The 22,895-nt window shown below is 45.2% G+C and overlaps 1 protein-coding gene across 2 annotated transcripts in view; it reads right to left on the bottom strand.

The window, feature by feature from the left end:
- epha2b (eph receptor A2 b) overlaps positions 1 to 22,592 on the bottom strand; it is a 47,667-nt gene extending 25,075 nt beyond the window's left edge. For both annotated transcript variants that reach the window (XM_078558110.1, XM_078558112.1), the window contains exons 1-3: positions 22,455 to 22,592; positions 15,974 to 16,041; positions 14,434 to 15,094 (exon numbers count right to left, since the gene is read on the bottom strand). In XM_078558110.1, coding sequence (XP_078414236.1) covers positions 14,434 to 15,094; positions 15,974 to 16,041; positions 22,455 to 22,539 — 814 coding nt within the window. In that variant the 5' untranslated portion in view covers positions 22,540 to 22,592. The remainder of the gene's footprint in view (positions 1 to 14,433; positions 15,095 to 15,973; positions 16,042 to 22,454) is intronic.
- Positions 22,593 to 22,895: the final 303 nt, after the last annotated feature.

The raw sequence follows: 22,895 nt of genomic DNA, 5'->3' as shown, positions 1-22,895 counted from the left end.
GCAGGGTAGATTGTTGCCTGATCAGGACACATATGTTAACACAGTTCAAAAGTACTCAGAATTCCCATGCAAGGCAGAGATTGTCTTTCTAATCTCTTGTGGAGAGCAGGAATTCTAAGAATATCTTTGTTTGTTTATTCTGGGTCACTGGTGAGTTTTCAGTTGGAGCAGAAATTTGATTTAAAACAATTTTGTACAACTGTGGCTTCACATCCCCACTGGACTGGTCTACATTTAGATACTGTTTTGAAAGAACAGGCTTTTAAACTCAAGGGGAATTATACTGAGAAAAATGCTCGATGGGCTTTTTCCATACAGGAGTCACACTGGGGCCAAAATTCCTTGGATCTTCCAGCAGTGGGACAGCTGGAAGAGAGATCAGAGCCTGGACATGTCTGATCCCAGCCTTTCATTGAAGAGCCTACTCAGCATTCTCAAGCCCAGGTCCACCCCTTATAAAGCCACTGAAGTGTGCAAGGTAGGTGCTCTTTACATGGGGTCTATTGCCTTGTGGAAGGTCGCAAATCTTTGGAGACTGGCACATCCACTGGGAAGAGGCCTTCCCTGCCAGACGTGAAGAGAAATTTGGGGGTTCAAGGATGCTGCCTGAACTGTACAAGCTCAATTTTAACATCAGCAATACAGCCCCTTGATAAAGGGGATTGTTGGAGGCCGAATCAAAATATTTTCTGGGACCTTCAATGTCCCTTTGACCTAGGCTGCAATTGTTCACGCTGCAGTAGTCTGGAACCAGAGATGTACCCCCCTACGTGGGTGGGGCACCCACCAGCAATATATAAATAGGCTGAACTCCTAACAACACACCTTTTCTGGCAGAGTCAGTGGTGGAAGTTACCAGTGGACATGATCCTAGTGTCATGGAAGTCAGCAATCTTTATGGTGGAGGGAAAGCGGGGTCGGAAACTATACCCGGGGTCAAACTGGATGCTGATGCTGCAAATTGTCTAATTAAACTGAGATAGTGGCCAGAGGAAAATGAAAGAGTTGGTGGCAAGGGGGTGGCGCTTGTGACAATGATTTGAGTCGAACTGAGGTTTGAGCTGGAAGAAGTTGTGACTGAATATTTCTCAACCACCTAGCTTGACCTTTCAGGTTGTGGTGTTAGATTATCTGATAGAACTGGGTGTCCTGTCAATACAGGTGGAAGCTGTGCTCCTGCCTGAAATGGTAGGGTGAGTGGGAACGGTGGAAAACCCTTAAGAAATTCCAGAAGTGATGGTTTGGGAAAGAGGAGAAGCCAGTCTGGGAAATGCACAGGCCATGTTTAGACAGATCCACAAAGCCAAGCAATAGAAAAGACATGACGGATAATGGAGGTCAGCTGTGTCAAACAGCAGAGTGAGATTAAGGAGAACAGGGAAAAGGAGGACGGTCACAGTCAGAGAGGACGTTGCTTGAGGTTTTGAATAGGGCTGTTCAGTGCTGCAGGAAGGGCTAACCACGGCTTTTTCTTTACAGTTTCAAGGAGGTGATCTCTTCACTCTGGCATTTCCTGGGTGGGGAGATCATGCATTATAATTTTAACATCAAACAACAGGTCTGTAAATCAGTACCAGAATGTAAACACACAGCCCAGCTGTTTTTTCCTTAATCACTATGAGTACCCCTGCCAACATACCAAGGATACACAGCACAATGACCTTCACCGCACGAGGGGCTGTCCTGCACAGGAAGACGTACAAAGAGTGTAAACGTTATGTGGCAGTTCCAAACCTGCCGAACCCAACATCATCTACTCTGCTAGCATTCCCAACCTGTTCCAAAGAGGAAAAAGATGGAATGTGGTCACTGGGAATCACAGAATTTATGTCAGTTCTTCAGGTAAATGTGACACAGTCAATGTGGATCCCAAACACCAGACGCTTTCACGTAAATCTGAGTTAGATTCACACTGCAGTTACTAGAGAACAACATGTATTTACAATACATGTAGAAACACTATTCTCTGAGAAAGAAAGGGATGGACACCAGGCCTCAGTGGGTAGTCAGGCATGTGACCAAACAGTCAGTCAGGGAATTGAAGAGGCTTTTGATCGTGGAGGCAGAGGGGTTGATGAGGGGGTGATCCAGTGAGGAGGGGTGATCCGGAAAGCAAGGTAACTAAAGGCTTCGTCTCCAGCGGTGGAATGGGGGTGGAGTCGCCCAGGGTTAAAGAACCTGAGGATATGAGGAGGAAATAAGCCTTGAGCAAATTGCTGAGGTAGAGTGAGGTAAGACATAAAGGGAATTGCAGACAAAGGCAAGCAAATCAAAACCCTCAGATCATTTCTATTAATCTTTGGGTAAAAGACATTCAACAAACTCAGGAAGACGACAGGGTAGGAAGTCGATTTCCAAATCAGTGCTGTTTATTTTATTAAGGAAACACACACATACACATATAAAACTTGGCTTCGGAATTTTTTTAATGAATGAACGTGCAAGGGAGCATCAAAATGTGTTGGTAGATTTTTGAATGAGTTTTGGTCCAATTTTGCAGATTGAGCAGTTCAAAGGCTGCCAAGGTCATGACTTGCGTATTTAATCGTTAAGGTTTTGAAGTAGGTGTTTCACAGCAGATGAGAAGCAGCAATATGTCCAAGAGATGGTCCTGGCGATAGTGCCTGCATCTCATTGCAAATACATTACGACTGACTGGGGCTGGTCTAGGGGGAGAAAAAGCAGCTAGACAGAAAGAGGTCACAGCTCTTAACCTTTCTGTAAGTGAGTGGAGTTGAAAGGAAGTTGAAAGCCCAGAGTTTTATCACATAGGGTGCACAGGGCTTTAGGAAAGGATAATGACTCGTCATTAGGAGCAAGCTGTCAGCACCAGCCCGGCTACACTTCCGTTCTGTGTGATCCTCCAATTAACTAGCAACACAAACACAAATGCATCAGTCCCTCAGGGACAATGAGGCCTCAACAATCAAACTGCAGTATTTTACTGAGTAGGATATGACCTGGAAAATGAGGCTGGTGATTGGCTAGATTGGACTGGCAGCTATCAGTACATGGTGAGCCTGATTGTAGGTGGTGCCCGGCCCCAAAAGTAAAACAAATCAGCAAGTACTTTGGCAATGTCACAAGGGACAAGGTACAAATTGACCTGCAATAGCATTCCCAGAGATATCGAAAAGCCAAAGCTGCCAATCTCTACGAGATGCAAACAAACCATAGTCCAACATAACAATCTTCACCGCACTGCCCATCGCCGCCCACCCACCCGCCCCCCAACCCCTCCCACCAATATTACCAGCCTCCACTGGCATACAGTCTCACAGGTGCCAATAGGCCTCTGGTGGCTTCCACAATTGGCAATGTTTCACAGGTCAGCCTAGACAGAAAGCTTATCCAGACTATTGAATCATATGGGGCTTCACACGAACCCCATGTGATAAAACCCTATGTTCACATATGCATTTCCCAGCAGGGCAGGGTGGGGTCACTGATCAGGGACAGGAGGTTCCTCAGATTAATCCAGAGGCCCTGAAATAAACTGTAGTGGCCTAGCTCCTGCCTGAGATTAGCAACAGTACAAAAGAAGGGGACTGGACCCAAGACCTTCTTGACACAGTTGACACCATCAAAGAATAGCCCAGTTCATTTATCTACTGACCCATTGGCTGAGGAATTCAGAAAGTAGCTGGGAGCTCAAACTAACCCTGTTAATGATCCCCCACCACCCTCCAAGCCCTCATGGCACTGCTTGTAGTCAGCGGCAGCCATCAGTTGATGCACAATGAAAACCTGGATGCAGCAAGCAGGCTGCTCTCTAATGGAAACCGTGCAGGTGGCTCAGGCCTGCTGCTGGATAAGTGAATGATGGCCCGGCCAATGAAGGAACCTGAAAGGAGCTCCGACAGAGAAGCAACAGCACAAGGAAATAGCAGCACCAGATTATGGGATGGGCAAAGGCTATTTATTATCTTAACAGATGAATATGCGCTTGGAAATTTTTAAGATCTTACTGGATTTCAAATAAAACCCAGCGATTCACACTGGACGACATCATTCTATTCATAGATCTGAATCACTGGCTCCGCAGGATGTGCACAGTAACTCCAGCAATAATTCCAATCAGTGAGGAGCTGAAGAAAATGAAGAGCCACAGTGACACAACCAGAATGAAGGGATGAGGGAGCCTTGAAGATAAAAGGACAACACAAACTTGAGTGGACCAGTTAGAAAGAGCTATTGAGGGGCAAGTGGGCAGAGGTTTTGGGAATTGAGTGAAGAAGCCAAGGAGCAAATTGATAATTGCACAAGGCCGCACAATCCTTTATCCAAAAGGAAACTCATTTGGCCACACAATGCCCAATGGCCTACTGTGCTTGTTTCCCATTTAACAGCAGCCTTGAAGCACTCTGTTAAAGAATAACAGGGTAAGTCAAGATCTGGCTTTCAGGGCCATTCTGGTTTGCCAGGAAGCTTATTAGTATTTGCATGATTGTCTAGAAAACATGAGAAGGAAACCAAGGGAAGAACCTCGGCTGGCATCAATCCAAGGAGCCTCATCCATCTCCTGGAGGATGACAAGTCAGTGCTTTCCTGATGCTGCCCACATCTGGTGTAGTGTGAGGAAGCTTGGAATTATTGCTGGAGTTACTGTGCACATCCTGCGGAACCAGTGATTCAAATCTATGAATAGAATGATGTCACCCAGTGCGAATCGCCGGGTTCCATTTGAAATCCAGCATGATCTTAAAAATTTCCAAGTGCATATTCATGCTGTTAATAAATAGCCATCACCCATCCCATAATCTGGTGCTGTCATTTCCAGTACAGGGCACAACACAGAATGCACATTGTAGGCCTGTGGTCAGAAGGAGTAGCAGAACTGGATTCAGCTGGCTCATGGAGGAGTAGAGGTGGTTTCTGACCGACAAGGTCAGACCCTCCTGCTGTTGACATGATTCTGAGAAACCATTGGCTGGGCAGCCTGGGGAAATGGAGAATATTGCCAGTGAGCGCACTCTGAAATGGTGGCAAGAGTCCAGAATGGTTTAGGTGGGCTGGGGGGGTGTGGTGGCAAGTGGATGGGGGGGCAGCTGGGAGGGAGAGAAGCCCACACACATCCACCAAACTCTATCCTACAAGCAAGGAAATGAGCAAGCTCTTCAAGAATGTCAGCAAGAATTCAGACTCTGTAATGCCACACTGTAACTTCATATTGTGTGTCAGACTGAAACATGCTGGGCCTGTACAAGGCAGGACTGGGCCTGTTCAAATGCTGACAAATACAGGCCATTATGAAAAGCCTTCATTTTGCAGTTACTAATCAGGGCGTGTTCAGAATGTCTACAGATTAACTCATTAAACGCCAAATTCCGTTCCAGTTTCTAAGTATAATTATTTTCCCCTCTTTTCACTGGCAACTTATCTCTCCACTCCCAAGGGTACTTGCTGCATTACAGTTCCACATGCCCTGGTCTCCTTCCTCCTCCAACTATCTTTCCCCAATTGCCAATCTGTCATATGTGAAAATGAATAATCAGGGTCAGCAGGATATTTGTTGGGAGGGACATGAAGGCCAACTCCCATTCTATTCTCACCCAGCGTCCTCTCCCTGGATAGCAAAGAAAAAGAGCATGAACCCTGGCCGATTTTTTTTCCCCTTGCTAGCCCAGGGATACAGTCTGATTACACCAACTCTGCCACAACCTTGGACACTAATTGAGCACAGACAAGACATCCCTGAGACTTCCTTGGTCTGAACGGTTCAGATACTTCATCGCCTTCACCAGCTGAACTACTGAGTTGAGTACTTCTACATAGTCACTGCATAATCAATGTGCACTCCTCCACCTTGCTATATAATTCACATCAGCACATGAACCCAAACCACTGAATGCCAATGTAACAAATTTTTGTCACTTGTCTGTCTGTTGGAGTAATTGGCAGTAAATGCCCATTCAACAAAGTTAGAAAAAGGTTTTATTTTGGAAAGAGGAATCGGGAAGTCTACTAAGACAATTTTCTTTGCACGACCTCAAACTTTAGGGCAGAATTGTATTGCACTGAGCCGAATGAAGGTTTTGGGCACTTAGCATAGCTTTGTCAAGGCAACGTGTCTCCACCACACTCCAAGAATCAGACCCCAAGTCAGCAACACATTTGGAATGGGCTGGCAACATCTGTGTCAAGATTGTGAAATTTTACCTCAGCTGCAACTTTGTAAACTTTTGTAAGTGCTAACAAGTCAAAGAGGAAACAAAATGGTAAATGTCGAGAGATTTTTCATTAGGACAGAGGTGTCAGGAGCCAAAATGTCGACTCGAATTTTCCCTTTCAAAGCCATCATGCACTTCCGGCATTGGAACTTCTCTATCTAAACTTTCTGGTTGACCATCCTGAATTTTTTTTCCAAGTCAGTCATACTAGCCTAGGATACTGAGGATAAGATTAGAAAACTGATCAGTGTTCAAATTCAGCCCAGGTAGAGTTGACGAAGGCTTCTTTCTCCTGTTGGCGAGAGGGGCAGTGAACTAACCAGGCTTTTTGCCTTCAGGACAAAACCCAGCTGGATGAAAGTCTCCTCTCCTGCTGTGATGGGCCCATGACTGATGTGAATCAGCAGCTTAAGTACATATTTATGGCTTAACGCTGCCCTGGAGTCACTTCACAATAAAATTGGATACTAGTATAAGGCTAAAGAGAGGGGAAATTAAAAACATAATAATTACAGCTGAGTTCATAATGGCACCCATAAATTAGCACATTTGAAAATTAAACGCATCACCATTTACGACGCTGTGACAAGACTTACACAAGCTCAAATTAAAATATTATGTTCGTGACTGCTCCCTCGTAGCTAAGGGCTGTCAAACAGACACAGGTTAGCACTAATACAGTTTCATGGATGATCCTTGGAGTTGCTGTTCATATTTCAGTCAGCATTGCACCCTCAAATACCATGGGTAGCTTCTCATGTCAATCATCTCTGTAGATTAATAAGTAGTATATAGGTTATTTTCTTCCTTTCTTCCCTGAAGGCACTGACGGTAACTGGAGTAAGTTCCATAGGTGGCAGGTGGCCTCTAGTATGCATTCACATGTGACCCTAGGGGTGCCGGTGTGTCAACCTCTAATTACTTTCTCCCCCCACTTTTCCCTGGCCCAAAGTTAATTGCAAATGCTGCAAATGAGATCAGTTAATTGGGGATGGCACCTTTGTTCAAATCCATTCTTGTGACGTTGGCTTCCAGGCAAGGCCAGCATTTATTGGCTATCCCTAGTTGCCCGGTTAAATGTAGTGGTGGGCTTTCTAGTAGTTTGATGCAGCCTGCTAGGCCACTTCAGAGAACAGGTAAGAGTCAACCACATTGGGTCACATATAGATCAGACCAGGTAAGCATGGCTGGTTTCCTTTCCAAAGGGACATTACTCCTGGTATATGTAGTTCACTAATTAAGCACTACACTTAGCTAGAGTCTTGGGGAAGGAAAGATAGAATCAGAGAAATTACAGCACTGAAGGTCAGGTATTCAGACCTATGCCACATAGCAACCTGGTTAACCCCAGCATTTGGAAAAACCAATAACATAAATAAGGGCAGATTAGATAACTGACAAGAAATATATCTGAAAAGTAGGGACTCTGATCATCAAGGTAGACTGAAAATTCTCCAGACATTTATTGGACTCTTTTTGCACCAGGGGCAATGACTGTGGAATGAGGTCTGGTGTGTCTTCAGGGAAAAATATGTCAGTCTTGTCATTATCCTCCCAGGTCAGTGGGGCATTGAGTTCCTAAGTCAGGAAGGGTCCCAATAGATCGTTAAGTGATGTTCTCACTTGTTCAGGCTCATGCCGCTCACCAAAAATAGCACAGACATTTATTTAATCAGTCAATTGTTTTTTATAAAAAGATGGTGAAAGAAAAACTTCCAGAAGGTCTAAAGCTCATTTTTTTCTGTGGACTGATTGAGCCATTACAGGCTAGAGTGGGGTTATGCCTGAACACAATAATGCTGTAACACCAAGCGCCAGGCAGCCTTCCACCCACTCACACAAAAATCAGAAAAACCTCAAAACTTGTGACAGAGTTAAGGAAGGAACTGACTGACCATTCAACTTCAAAAGATAACAGGGTGACTCACGCAAAAAAAATGTAGGTGGGGCAGAGCCAAAAGACTGAGACGTTTGTCCGGTTATCAGGCCAGCTGGAAGAGGAGAAGCATTATGGCAGTGAGAGAGCTACACTCTGGTGTGTCGAGATAAGACTTGATCTTTCCTTGTCTGTGAGAGTGACATGGCGATAAAACCAAGGACTGAGAAAAGGAAAGAGTGCCTGAGAGGGAAGTGGAGCAGCAAGTCCTCTGTGGCACTGGCCTAGAATGGATATTTGTTTGTTTAAATGCTTCCGCCAACGGAAAACAAAAAAACAAGGACACTCCTTTCGTTAAAAAATCAGGTCAAAGCTGGGGGTGGGGTGGGAATCGCATGTTCGTGTTAGTGAGAAGTCCCTGTGTTGAGCAGAGAGCGACGCATTGTCCCTTTTCAATTTCAGGGTCCCATAGCCAGTCGACAATTATTAATAAAATCATCAGCTTCAAGTTTTCAGTAGCCTGGGGTTGGCTATGATGGACAGAATCCAGCCAACCAGTCATTGTATGTGGTTCGCCATCATGGGGGAATTCAACTAAACTCAGTGCTCCCACCCAACCCACAAACAGCAGACAGATCACACGGACTATTCCACTTAACCGTAACCACCCCAGTCTTTGGTCAGACTGACGGCTTCCCTGTGGCTTTCTGCTTTAGACTCATACCCTCCACATCATTCTTGTGGCTGATAATTTAGCCACAATTCAATAGTAATATGTGTACAACACAAAAAAAAGAATTTTTTAAAACGTAAATAACTCCAAAGATTTTCAGCTTTGAAGTGTTGAAAGAAGCGCTATTGTCACAACTGGCAGCAGATGACAGCAGCATCCTTTGTCTGCACAGCAGGAATTTGGAAGTGTAATGGGGGACAAAAACTCAGAAACAAAAATCCAAACATTGTACCAGCCACACCATCATCATCAGAAAATGTCAAGACTTAGCAAGGCTCAACCTCCCAGCTGCTGTTTTTTTTAAACTCCCATATAATTAAGGAACCCAGGTGACGGGAGAAGATGTATGGCAGAGAACAGCACCAAGGTTAAAGTTGTAGGAGAGCAAAAAAAAATCAAGAAACACTGATTAGCTGACGCCAATGGAGTTTGTTTAATCTTCACTCCTGGGCACCAATGTAGATTTATAATGGTGCATTACCTATTCCCTACTTAGATTATAACAAAAGTCATAGATTTCAGATACTTTACTCTCTAGCTGATATTACACAAAAAAGTAAGCTTGTTCCATTGGGGAAGGTGGGGAAGGTGCTTGAGATAGCAAAAGCACATATCCAGCAGGGAAATCATTGGCAAAGCTCCCTAAATGCAGCAGACATGCCAAATACCAAAGTCACCATCAGTCTGGCTTGCGAGTTGGATGACTACAAGTTTCTAAACTGCAGCCCACACACCAATCAATAGCCTGATTGTTAAACCTGAGACTCAATTTTTCCTTTATCTTTATGCTTCATGACGTGCCGGCGTCAATTATCAAAGATTTCTGTCATGGTCTACATTTACATATACTGAGAAGCAGATGCAAAATGAACTTCATTTTCATGTAGAATTCACCTGTTGTACTTTTAAATGAATATTCATAAATATTTTTTGAAACAATTACACATATCGATTATATGGGATTTTAGGTGGGGGAGGGGGATGAATGCATCCAAAGCTCCAAGCATGACCACGCCAGGCAGAACGTTGAAGCAGCTTGTTTGGTCTTGATTTCTGATGGTTAGTTAGCCTGGTGGGTCAGAGGACACACTGTTTGCACCAGGTCAGTTAGGGTTGCAGTCCTGTGACCATTGGAGGGAACAGCCCATTTTTTTTCCCCCCAATAAGTCTTCAGCAAATCCAGATGTCAAAACTCAAGCCAGGATCTCACCTTCTCTCCTACCCCTATCCTGCTGTCGACTGCAAACCAGCGCACTAGTGACCATCCCAATGAACAGACAGGTAAGAGAACACAAGGAAGAAGATTAGGCCATTCAGCCCCTCACCCCTGCCCAGCCTTTTATTCATTCAGGTCATGGCTGATCTGCATCTTTCAGCTCCATTTTCCCACTTTTGCTTCGTATCCCTCATCCCATAAATATCCCAGTCTCAAAAGCCCCAACTGTACCAGCATTCCCAGGCATTTGGAGATAAAAAGAGTTTCAGGCTTCTAGCGAGAAATGCTTCTGGATTTCACTCCCGAATGGCCTGGCTCTAATCTTAAGGTTATGTCTCCTTGGTCTGGATTCCCCCACCAGCAGAAATAGTTTCTCAGTATCTACCTTATCAAATCATTTTGGTAAAGGTAAAACACCTTGATCAGATCACCCTACAGCCTTCTATACTCAAAGACACAGCTAGTAATGTAGCACCAAACCGTACTGATCAGAGGATTCCAGCTTTGATCCCCAGTCCATTGCCAGTTTGCATCTCTCACTGGTGGTGGGATTTTCACCAGATTAGGGAGGAAAGTGGAGACAGGGTTCCTGCTCCTGAGCCCTCTCCAGTAACCTGGAAAGCGCCTGCAGCCGGCAGCTGAAGAAAGGAGAGCATCTGACCCCGTGGTCAACACCCTGCTGAAGTGGCTAGCCAGGTGCGGGCAGGAAGAGTCACCATTTGGGTGAGGCAATGGAAGAGGTGACTGGTGGCCATGGAAACTGCACCCCAGCAAGTGTCAACACCGTCAGGATAGGATGGGGGCTGGGGAGGGGAGGGAGAGGAATTGGCACAAAAATCTACCCAACACAGCGCAACCCGGCAGTTTAAAACATAGAACGGCAAAGTTGAGAATATTTATAGAACATAGGCTCCTGCTCCTGGAGAATACCAGGGTGCCCATATAAAAACAACATTCATCACAGGGGAGCTCGCTCTTACTGCTTCAGCCAGCCTAATGCCATGTTTTCCAGTTTTCTCAATGCTTTAATGAGTAGGTTGTATCGTAGCTCAAGTCGTACGTTTTCTTACTCTTTAAAATAAAATGGTTTTGTTTCTCAGGCAGCCCCCGTGGTTTTACTCTGCTGACTTTCAAACAGTCTGTGGTTTCACATTCCATCACCCCAGGGCAGCACTGCCGAAAGGTTTGAAATTCTAGCACGTTAACCCCAGTGCTGCCGCACACCACCTGCCCCACTCATTACGGGAGGGTTCGGCTAGGATGTTTGGCATGGTCTCCTGCCCCATTTAAAACATGGGGTTTGAACAACCAGCATATTGTCCATGTACAGCATCATCATGTCCAGTTGCAAATCAAAATGCCCAATACTTTGAAACACTGTGTTCAAACTGAGACCCGCTGCCCGCTTAGGGTATCTGCCAAAGCTGTGCCTACTTTGAAACAATCCTGGCACACTGACATGACGAAGGAGAGGGGGCAGTATGTTTCTAGGCAGATTTCATTGAAAAGATCCCCCAGGAGCCTTTTGAACCTCTTCTCTGTCCTCCCAAATTCAACCTCTCCTGTGCCCCAGCACTTTACCGAACCAGTCCTTCACACAAGTAGGCAGCGAGTATCAGCAGGCCATTTGGCTATGGAAAGCATCACAACCAAGCTCAATCCTGTCCTCATCCACAAGTCCCATGCACTTTTCAGCCTCGAACACCGATTAACGATCAAGAGCAGGGACCCCCCCCCCCATCAATTAATGAAGCTAATTGCCCCCAGTTAAGGTCAGTTAACTCAGCACTGAACAGAAATCAATGTAGGAAGTTTCCTGGCCTGTGTGACCCTTTACCACACCAAGCCACCAAAGGAGTTCACTTTGGAATTGAGGCCCATTGACTAGGCAACGGTCATGTGTACAGAGGCCTATGGGAGATCTTTTTATAGTGAAACTTCCTACCCCCCTCTTGGTGAAATCTTATGTAAACACATCCTGGTATAATTACAGATTATCATATAAACTTTACAACCAGATCATTTAGACCTCCTTTAAAAAAGAGTCGGCTGGTGCCAACCAGTCTGACACCTCTGTCTGTCTTTAATGTGCAGGGTTTGTTTAGCTCAGAGAAACAAGAGTTATTGAAAATATCCAATATGATGTTGGGCATCTGCCAGATTCAACCTACAATTGGATCTCGTCCAAGACATAGATTATCCAGTTCCTCCCCAAATATCACCCAGTAATCTCTTTCTGAAAAAACAACATGGGCTGAATGGAAGGCTCCCTTTACAGTCGAGTCATTTGTTGTCTTGTACCAAATCCAAAGGGCCCCAAGCTCCCAGTTGTATGGCTGCACGTTCAACAATCTAGTGAGCAGCGCGTATGAACACAGGAGTTCCACAGAATCAGCTTGCCCACTAAACTCAAAGCTTTTGTCAAGTAATGCTACCTCCACCTTGAAGTGCAACCAACTTCCTGTTTTGCAAGTGAAGGACATTCTGCAGCGCATTGGTCTATAATTAGCCAAAAAGGTGCACAAAGCCCATTTGAGGCCTAGGCAGAGAGAATGGATTGATACACATGGATTGCACAGTCTGAGCGGCTTCTCTTCTCCTCGGGTAACTGACACATTTTCTCATTCTTTGCACAGAAACGGCCACTCCCAGCGAGACCAAGTGGAGCTGCACACCTGGGAAGCAGGTTAATGATTTACCAAGCTCCCGATTCATCTCACTTGCCCAATTGAAACTCCTAGTGTGCTTCAAATGAAACCCAGATTGAAAGAGGTCAAATACCAAAAAAAAAAAATCACCCTTTGATATAATAAGCATCAGGAGACTGATATGGGGCAAACAATATTGAATGTAGCCCTGCAACACCACTTATAGCTGGTTTGTACTTCACCAAGAGCTCGTGATGGGCTTGGAATGAGTATCGATTCATTCCTGGATGAAACATTCAGTCCTATTCATCGTCAGGAAGGACAAACGGTTTTGGAAATGGTGAGGAAATGAAATGTCAAGCTGACCCCATTGAAGTTTCAGGATTCTGAAGGGAATTGAACAAAACCAGTCCAGTTATTTGTTCACACTGGTGAAAGGCTCTGCCAGGGATACAAGCTAAAATTAGGAATAGCATTAAGAAAGGAAGTCAGGGGAATTTTATTTCCCCAAGAGAGTTGTTCCCAGGGAAGAACATTGCAGCGGACAAGGTAAATGTAATAGACCATTGGACATGTTTATGGAGCGAGGACTGTTCAAGGGCTATGGTGTGTAGATAGGTCGATTCATCAAAAACAAAAGGGACAGGCTGTTGACCCTTTCCTGTTGCTAAAAGTTCTTTGCTGGCAGTGAGGACGGAAATTAGCCTCACCGTCGCAGTTAAACCAAGAGATCAGAACTAAATAATTAACATTCCAGCCTCACTAACACATTACAGGAGCAGCACACAATGAAATGATATCCCTCAGGTTTCTTGACTGCATTTCGCCCAAAGCCCAGTCAGCAGTGAGGACAACACTACTGCTCCCCATTACCACATAGTAAAACTGCCTAAAGTCTGGAAAAAAATACCTTACCAATAACAGGGAGGTAGCGACTGTGGAATGTCTGTTTATTATATACTGTAATGGAATTTCACATATGCCTAGAAATAGGGAGGGTCTCCACTAAATCACTGATGAGTGATGAAGGCCGTATCTCATTAAACAAACTCGCTACACAACAGTGCTCATTGTCTGATGAATTCTTTCTATAACTATCTTTCCCCACCCCTTTGCCCACCACCCCCCAACCCCCGCAAGGTATAACGTCCCCTCATCAAAAGTTAAAGTATGGCTTTGTTCAGTGATCAGAGCACTCTCACCCAGCCCCCTCCTGCTGCTGTATTAAAGTGAATTCAGTTCCTGAGACCAGAACCCAACACAACTGTCCATCTGTGCAATTTAAATAAAGCAAAAATAGAAAACAAATTGTACATGTAAACACACACACACACAAAATAAAGCCACTGATCTCTGACAGAAATGAGTCTAATACAAGCAGATCATCTACCGAGGCTTGGCTACAAACTGTACTTACATTTGGACCATACCAACATGAGATAGTGATACTCCAACTTCATTTCACACGGCAGGTGTGGGGGACAAGGCAAACCAGGAAACATTGGTCAGGGATGCGACACAAAAGATAATTGTTACTAGAATTTTCAGTGTTTAAATGATCAGTAACATAATTGTCAACAGAAAGATTTGAAATAAGCCAAAGGAGGTTAACCCGGAACCATGTATTAACGCATAGATTGGGACTTGGAAGCGCGGCCCTTGCGATACATAATTATCTGTCTCCTCTATTTGCCTCGGCCTTATTTCCTCACAAGCTAATGCAATTAGTCCTCGCTTTATTGGATAGGGGCCTGGACTGGGTAACATTTAGCTTCAATAGCTGCACTTACCTTGGCAAGTACCATTCACCATCTCGTATGCAGCCTCGCACATGCATTGGCCAACTGGGACTAGCCACTCGCCGTCAGCATTGCAGTGCATCTTCGGTGGCTCATGGGCCACTGCATGATCTACACAAGTCCCAATAACTTCAGAGAGAGCTTGAGAATCTTCTCCGGCTATTGTTTCTGGAAAGACGGCCATGTTGCGCACGTTGGCTGGACACTTCTTGTAGTACACGCGCACGGATATGAGCGCGATACAGGCACCGACATCTTGAAAAGCCAAATAGAAGCCATTCTGCTTGAGTGAGCCAACCGCGCGCACCTCAACATTAATCTTCACGTTTCGGGAGTCTACATCCTCTTGCCTTGTGACTTCATCAGGTGCTATTGTGTCAATTTTTTTGAACTGGTTCTTCCTAAAGATTGTTCCGTAATCAGAGTCTGACTCGATATAGTAGAGGTTGAAGGTTTCCTTGCAGGAGGTCTCAATGTTGGGGAAGCTGTTGCAGTCACGCACGGTGAACTTGAGCTCGACAAATATGCGCTGTGCTTCTCCGCGGTAGATCCAGTTGGTCCGTAACCAGTTGTCCTGATTGCCTTCAACCACATTGCACACACTGTACATGTATATGGGCGTGTCATTCCACACATTCTGAAGGAGATCCCACTTTAAAACAAGAACAGGAGAAAAGAAATACAAGTGAACAGCTACTCAAAGTTGAAGGTGAAGTGTTTCATTGACAAAGGGAAGTTATTTACCCCCACTCCCACATCTTCTCTCCTCCACTCCACTCCTGCAAGTGGCAACTTTCTAAGTCTGGCATCAGTCACCTCCAGTGCACCAGTGGTATGTAACCATTCACAATTTGAGTAATAGCAGGCGACTAGACCATTGATGGGCATCATAACGAAGCCCAACTCTGTCATCTCCCAATGGTCACACTGGTACACTTCCCTACGTGAATCACTGGATGGCGATTGGGGCAGAAACCATAACTGAGTGACCATTCCCAACCTAAGGGTGAAACGGAAAGTTATATCATGCCAGTTAAGACAGACGCATTCAGGTTACTACTGTGACCCCTGACCCTTGGCCAGTCGGACGTCTGTGACTGGGTTCAACTGCATTTAAAGATTACGCCTTTACAGCTGAATAGCCGATAAACACTCCCAGATGAGGAATGGCCTTTTAGAGAAGATCTAAGGCTGGCAACTGTGGAACTACACCCCTGAAAGAATCATTGCCTCTTAAGAGGACGAAGCCTCTGGGAGGTGGAGGGGGGAAAAAATGAAAGAGAACAACGAGTAGCCTAGACTTTATATTCAGTTAATGAGTGCCAGTAAGACAACTTTCCACTTCAATCAGTTACCCCACCCTCTGTAAATGGTCACATTTCTTCTCTCCGTGAGCTTTTAAATTGCCAATAGCAAACCAACCCCCGCCTGCTTAAAACAGAATCCATTGCCGGCGCTTTAGTGTAAATTGGAGATGGATTTGGGTGGTGCAGATGCAGGCAGAGAATGCCCAACCAGCCTCTGTACTTACAGCTGCGTTATATGGATCGGTCAGCCAACCAAGCTCTCCATGTGCTGAGGCAAAATCCAACAGGACAACTGAAGGATAAAAATATAAAAGTGTGTGTTAGAATGAGCAAACAGTAATCCTCACCACTCCACTCCGTGATTAAAAAAAAACACTCCACAAAAGGTCAAATCTAGAAACCAGAGAATATCCCTATTTACCTATTTTTCTATTCAATGAAGTATTGGAAGGAATCATTGTGTAGGTGAAATACAGATAGAGATACGTCACAGTGTAGAATATATGAAAATATCCAACTCATGACTGTTCTCATTCACTTTCTCGCTGAAGACTTTCCTGGTGACTGTTTAGTGTTTCATGGATTCAGATTGTTGCAGGAGACCCACTCCAGACTGATGTGTAGTTTCATAGTCAGCCACAGAACTCAAGAAGTCCACTGAGAACATGGGGCAAGGTCAGCTACTGAACAGTCTGTTCAATAGCCAGTTCATCAGAAAAAGCACCAGCAGAAACCCTAGAGACCCTGCTGTAACAATATTTCTTGGGACATTGTCACATTCGTGTTAGGCACCAAATACCACATCTTACACACTCCCCCTCTGTGTATCCTCATTCCATAGATAAAGACTTATTGCACTAACTCCTATCCCAGGTCTCAAAAGCTGCCAAATTCCTTACATTTCTCAGGTTTTTTTCTTCCTTTTCTCCATAACTTTCAGGTTCTTGAAACCCATATTTGGCATCACTTCATCAATACCACTAGGTTGATTCTGCCCCTCTCCCCCCTATTCTTTTCAACTATGGGACTGTCTGCAGTGATGGGCTTTGGCCCTGTCATCTCGGCTTCTCAGTGTAAAAACACCTGCAAAAACCTCATCAAATTTGATAAAACTGGCACCAGGATCAAGTTACACTGCACTTACACCCTTCATCACCAGACCCCCCACTGCCTCCCTCCTTTCCCCCACCCCCCCCACCCCCCATCACACACATACATATTCTAACACAGACACACTGACATCTGCAGCTTATTAGGAAGTACACTCAAAGCAAAATGCAGAGTGACCCCTGAACCTCACAAAGTTGATTCATGTCATAAACGGGCATGGGCTGCGAGGGTTCCTTTTCTGTAAAAGACAAATCTCCTTTTCACTGTTAGACACAGACAACCTGTCAGAGCTGATCAGTGTCTGATCCACACTCGGCCTTTGAACAGTCTGTGGGCTGTCAGCAAAATTCCACAAAGCCCATCATTAAACAAGATGAGAGGACTCTTGCGTAAAACCATCCAGAAGCCACCAGAACAAAGACGACAAGAGTGGAAAGACATGCAACACTCCACCCCCACCCCCCCACCACCCCCGCAAATTGTATCCCCCCCTTCTTATCCTGAGAGCAATAATCAAATTGGGTATAGGTCCCAGAGGAGCTGGCTGCCACCATTAGTCCGCCCAAGTTACTGTGCTTTATTTGCCAGCCTAGATAGAGTGGCAAAGAAACTATCCGGCTATGGTGGCAGCGACCCGAGAAGGCTGAATCCTGTCCCTATCTAGCTTCAGGACACGCAATTTCAGGAGCAGAACACATATCCTGTCCACAGAGCAGGAACTAAAGCTGATGTAATACCATCCCTTCCCTTCCCACCCACCCCTCCAAATCTGGTGTCAGAGTTAAGATCAGATAAGCAGAGTTGACAGATCTGGGAACTTCCTCATCTGTTTGACTCAATACCACAACTAAGAGGCTCCCTTACCTGCTAAACCGTCAAGGGAGCCACTCTGGCACCACTAACGTCATCGAGGATGAGCTTATGCATTGTCCCACATGAATACCTGAGCTCACTGCAGTCCCTGGTTAGATTCCCAAATTGAAATCCCCATCCTGCATGCATGCCAGTCATTTTCATTAGAAAGGTTCTGGTGAAAGGTCGCAGATCTGAAATGTAAATTCTGTTTTCTCTCTCAGATCTGCTGAGTATTTCCAGCATTTTATGTTTTTATTTCAGATTTCCAGCACCTACAGTATTTTGTTTTTTTATTAGAATTTCACTGTTGTTGAGCAAGCAGCTCACTGCACCTGTTTGTCCTGGGATGGTGTCCCATCGTCACAAGCAATATCTCTAATAGCTTGTGACTGGAGCTGAATCAGTGCAGGAGACTGACAAAGGGATTCAATGAGGAATTTGGAAAGAGGTGAGCAAAGCTGATTGGTGATGACACACCAGGGACCTGGGAGAGGGCGGAGCAACCAACACTACCTTTTATGGAGGAAGTTGGTCAAGACAGGGAGGGAGAGGCTAGTGGTCTGTGAGTAGTTTGTGCACATAGAACTCCAACTGGTGACAGTAACAAAATCCTACAATGTCATGGGGAGCAGTAAAAAGGGCAATCATCCAATGTCCCAGGGAATGGCGTGGAGGAGAAGGCTAGTTGTTCACTTTCTTAAGTGTTCCCTGACTACCCTACACTAAACACTCCTACTCTGACCAGACTGAAATGATCAGAACATTTTCCAAGAAGAAGAATGATCTTGGGCTGGAGTTTGAGGATTGGGCAAACAGACCAAACTGCTCGCTGCAAGTCCTACTTTTCACCTGTACGGCTGTCTAAACTCTTATTTGCAATCACCTAATCAGTACTTCTTCCTGACTTATTTTACATTCTCTTACCTCTTGATGCTAACCTTCACTATCTCTTTACCTATGTTTCTCAGTTTTGCTAAAAGAAAAACATGTCTGTATACATCTGCTGTCACTGAGAATAAGCAACCTGACAAATGGTCAGATTCAGCACTTAACAAGCTACATTACAGCAACTTCCATTTGCATTGTACTACACTGATTTCAGCACAGAAACAGCCCATTCGGTCCAATTGGTCCGTGTCCATGTTTATGTTCGACACAAAGTTTCTCCTGCCATTCTTCATTTAACCCCATCACATACCTTTCTATTCCTTTCTTCCTCGTATTTATCTAGCTTCCTCCTAAATGCATCTATACTATTCAACTCATCCATGTCTTGAGGTAGCAAGTTCCACATTCTGGGTGAGGATGTTTCTCCTGAATTCCTATTGAATTTATTAGTGATTATCTTTATTGCCCCTGGTCTCTAGCTTATCAAACCCTTTCATAATCTCAAAGGCCTCTATCAGGTCATTCCTCAGACTTCTTTTTTCTAGAGAAAAGAGCCCCAGCCTTTTGAATCTTTCCTGATGGGTATAACCTCTCAGTTCTGGTATCATTCTAGTAATCAACTTTTTCACCTTCTCCAATGCCTCTAAACCATTTTCCTAATATGGAGACCAGAATTGTGCACAATACTCCTAAGTGTGGTCGAACCAAGATTCTATACAAGTTTAACATATCTTCCTGCTTTTCAATTCCATCGCACTAGAAATAAACCCCAGTGCTTTGCCTGTTTTTTTTTAATTGCCTCATTAACCTGCATATGGTGCCTTTAACACTCAAAATCTTCTGAGACGCTTCATCGAGGAATTATATGGGGAACAGATGCCAAGTCAAGGGAAACAGGTCAATGAAGGTTAAGTCAAAAAATGGGAAATGGGTTTTGAAAAGGCTCTAAAAGAGACCTAGGAAGTTTATTGACAGAGTTGCAGTGAGTGGAGCATGGCAACGTTAATATATCTCATGATATTCTCTACAATTTTCCTCATCTTATCAGAACTGAACGCAGCTACAGAAATGGAATCTTTGGGAAACTCCGAGTTACAATCTTTCACTAGTTGGGTTTAGGCGGGTACAGTACATGAAATCAGCAGAACAATTCAAACAGTGTGCGTCTGGGTAGTAGGTCCTGGACTGATCCAGGCAACAAAAATAGACCCTCTGGAAAAAAAAGTTTGAAAGCTTTAACTCTGAATTGAAAGCTCTAATTGTAAAATGCTGGAGATGAAGAGCAGGTCATAAACTCCACTCTGTTCTTGTGGGAGGCTTCCTTACGAAACAGTAGCCTGCCTTTTTTATTTTCGACGGGGCATTGGAATAAGGTGTTTCCAACATTGTCTGCCTTTAGTTCAAGTATCCAGCTGTGGGGAATTCCTGATTTTCCACTGATTCCCTAGTCACCGACAACCAAGCTTTGTGGATATACCTCATGGAAAGTCAGGGACAATGCATACATCTCCAACTAGCACAAACACACCTTGATGTTCAGATCCTCAGTGCTAAAAAGCAGCCTTCACCAAACCCCTAGGCTCTCAAAATTCAGACATGATAAGCCAACCTAATGAGAACTGTGCGCACAAAATAATCAGGCGTTTGCCTGAGATTCATGTACCAAAGTGACAGAGCTCAAGCAACCCAGGTTGATCACTATTGCCTGGGGTAGCCAATACTTTCGACCTCAAGCCCTTTTCTAACCCCATCCCCGCTTCAATCCCAACCCTCCCCCCCCACCCCCCCTTTCCCTCTCGGGCTCCAGGAACCAGCTCAGCTAGTAACAGGATACCAGGAGCCTTCCCTTGGGAGTTATTGTTGGTTTTGCAGGAAAAGCAGCTCTGGAGCAACATTTCTACATCATTCACATCCTCTCAGTAACACAGCCAAGAGCCAAATGGGAAGAGGCTATCACAAAACAAGGGGAATCTAGAGGAACTCCAGCAGCTGCTTTTTAACTTCACATTTCCTGGAAACTGGAATAATTTTGCTTGTGGTCAAAAGGAATTTTGTCTGGTGTGGCAACAGGATGGGGAAGGCTACATCAAATGCACAGAGACATTCAAGGGAAGGGGTTCAATGAATTTTTTGTCACCTCACTTTAAGATGCTTAAAGTCCATGCCCACAAAACGAGGGGGGAAATGTTATCCTTCAGTCCATCTAAAGCAGACACAATCCCCAATTCTCAGCAGAATCTTTCATAAACTATAAAACCAATCTTTGGAGGCACTTGCTGGATTAGACATTGGAAGGATGCATTTCCTCAATCTGTGTCTGCTTACAGAAAACGGGAGACAGCCTCGTTAAAGCTTCAAAGGATTAAGCCACTTCTTTGAAATCGAAACCAACACCTTCCATTTCCCACATCACACTTCAAACATTCAGGATTTGAATCTCAAAGTGCCCTCTCTCTCTCTTATGCCGCCCCCCACCCATATCTCCCTCCTATCTGGAGGAAATTCCCTCGCTCTTGCCTGTCCACAGACAAGAGCGCCTTCTGGTAGCCGCCTCACACGGTCCATTCACATCTGGACAGCTGCTGGCTGTTCCACCAAGTGAGGCGTCACACAACTTGATTCCCAACTGTGTCCTCACGCGTCCTGAGGCGATCAGGAGCAGACACTGTCCCCCCCAATGACAGTCACCTCATATCGGTGCTCGGAGGCAGTTGTTCTGCTTTTTGAAAGATTCCTGTCACCCACCCCAACCCCCAACCGATCAGACAGCGCCAGGCGCCCCTGAATCGACATGGAAAATACGGAATGGGTGCAGCGCGTCTGTCAGGATCTGAAAGTGAAGGCGGTCAGGAATTTTCAGGTGGGAATCCGTGGCAGAATTTTGAGCTCTGATGGAGCATTAATCTTTTCTTTCAGATGCTGGCTCATGTGCTGGACATTCCCAGAATTTTCTGGTTTTTATTTCAACATCTGCAGTTCCCCCCACCCCCCCCCCCCCCCCCCCACTTCGAGAATTCTCCTCCCGATACACAGCCAAGATCGTGACCGTTGATAAAATAAGTCACTTATGTTAAATAGGAGAGGCGTTTACCTGCAGGGATCTACCCCACTTCATCTGTCCCATAAAGGAAATTAAATGGAGGGGCAATAAAAAAAGTTCAGACCATGGGGAAATGGGACAGTGAAACTAATTGGATAGTTCTTTCAGAACAGTGAGCACAAGCGCGATGGACCGAATGGCCTCCTCTGCGCTGCAAGATCTTCTGATTCACAGGGTGTTTTTTTTAAAAAAAAAGACAGAAGTCTTTCAGAACAGGTAGACTCTCTCTGAACCGGAGGGAGGGAGCGGCAGATGTTAGGAGGACCGGCACTCACTGACCGGCAATTCTCCCACATTACAGTGAGAGAGAGAGAGAGAGAGACAGGGAATAAAATCACTGGCAGTCAGGTCCCCTAACTGAAGCAACAGTCTCCCAGCCCGAGCTATCGATCCAAGGGTAAAACTCACTCAAAAAGCTTATCAAACTCCTCGATGCCTTTTTATTCTAAAGGGTCAGAGAAGGAGGGATGTCGGACACCTGCCGGGCGGGAGAGCCCACAGTCTTGATGCCGATTTAGATAGTGAATAGACACACCAAAACACACACACACACACACACACAGAGCGCAAAGCAGGAGCGCTCCCCCAGCCCTGAACCCCCAGCACCGCGATGTCTGAGACACATTAGGACCTCCTCCCCCCCAAGAAGAAAAATTGACTTCCCCTCCACCTAAATCCTTAGGGAATTGATCGATCTCCCCGGTCGTTAAACATTAAAAAAAGGAGAGGGGGATTATAAAAATGATTCTTACCCTCCTCTGCCTGATGTGTGGGCACCACATTGGAGAGAAGCAGTGAGAACAGGGCGACGAGGTGCAGGTGGTGTGGCCCCTCCATTGTGAATGCAGCCCCGAACTCGAGTGAAACTTCAATTGAAACTTTGAGGAAACTTTTTTTTTTCCGGGGCTCAACTTTCATTCATCTCCCGATGACGTCACAAGCCCCACCCCCGCCCCCGCTGAACAATAGAATTTCTACCTGGAGACATCCAATCAGCGCCCGCTCCAAATTCCTGCGCTGGGTGTCAGTTTCAGGGCCTGGGTGGGGTTTGGCTCTGAGCCTGGGACTGGGAGTGGAGTGAGGAGCCTGAGAACTCTGCTGTTCCCACATACTGTACTCTGATTTGCCCTGTCATTTAGCAGAGAGCGGACAGGCCCGGGCAGGTACATTTTAAATGCCTGCGGAAAATTTAA

Source organism: Cetorhinus maximus, chromosome 15 (assembly GCF_964194155.1).
Source record: "Cetorhinus maximus chromosome 15, sCetMax3.hap1.1, whole genome shotgun sequence".
NCBI lineage: Eukaryota > Metazoa > Chordata > Chondrichthyes > Lamniformes > Cetorhinidae > Cetorhinus > Cetorhinus maximus.
The sequence above is the reverse complement of the archived record's forward strand: the minus strand, read 5'-3'. Positions and strand labels throughout refer to the sequence as shown.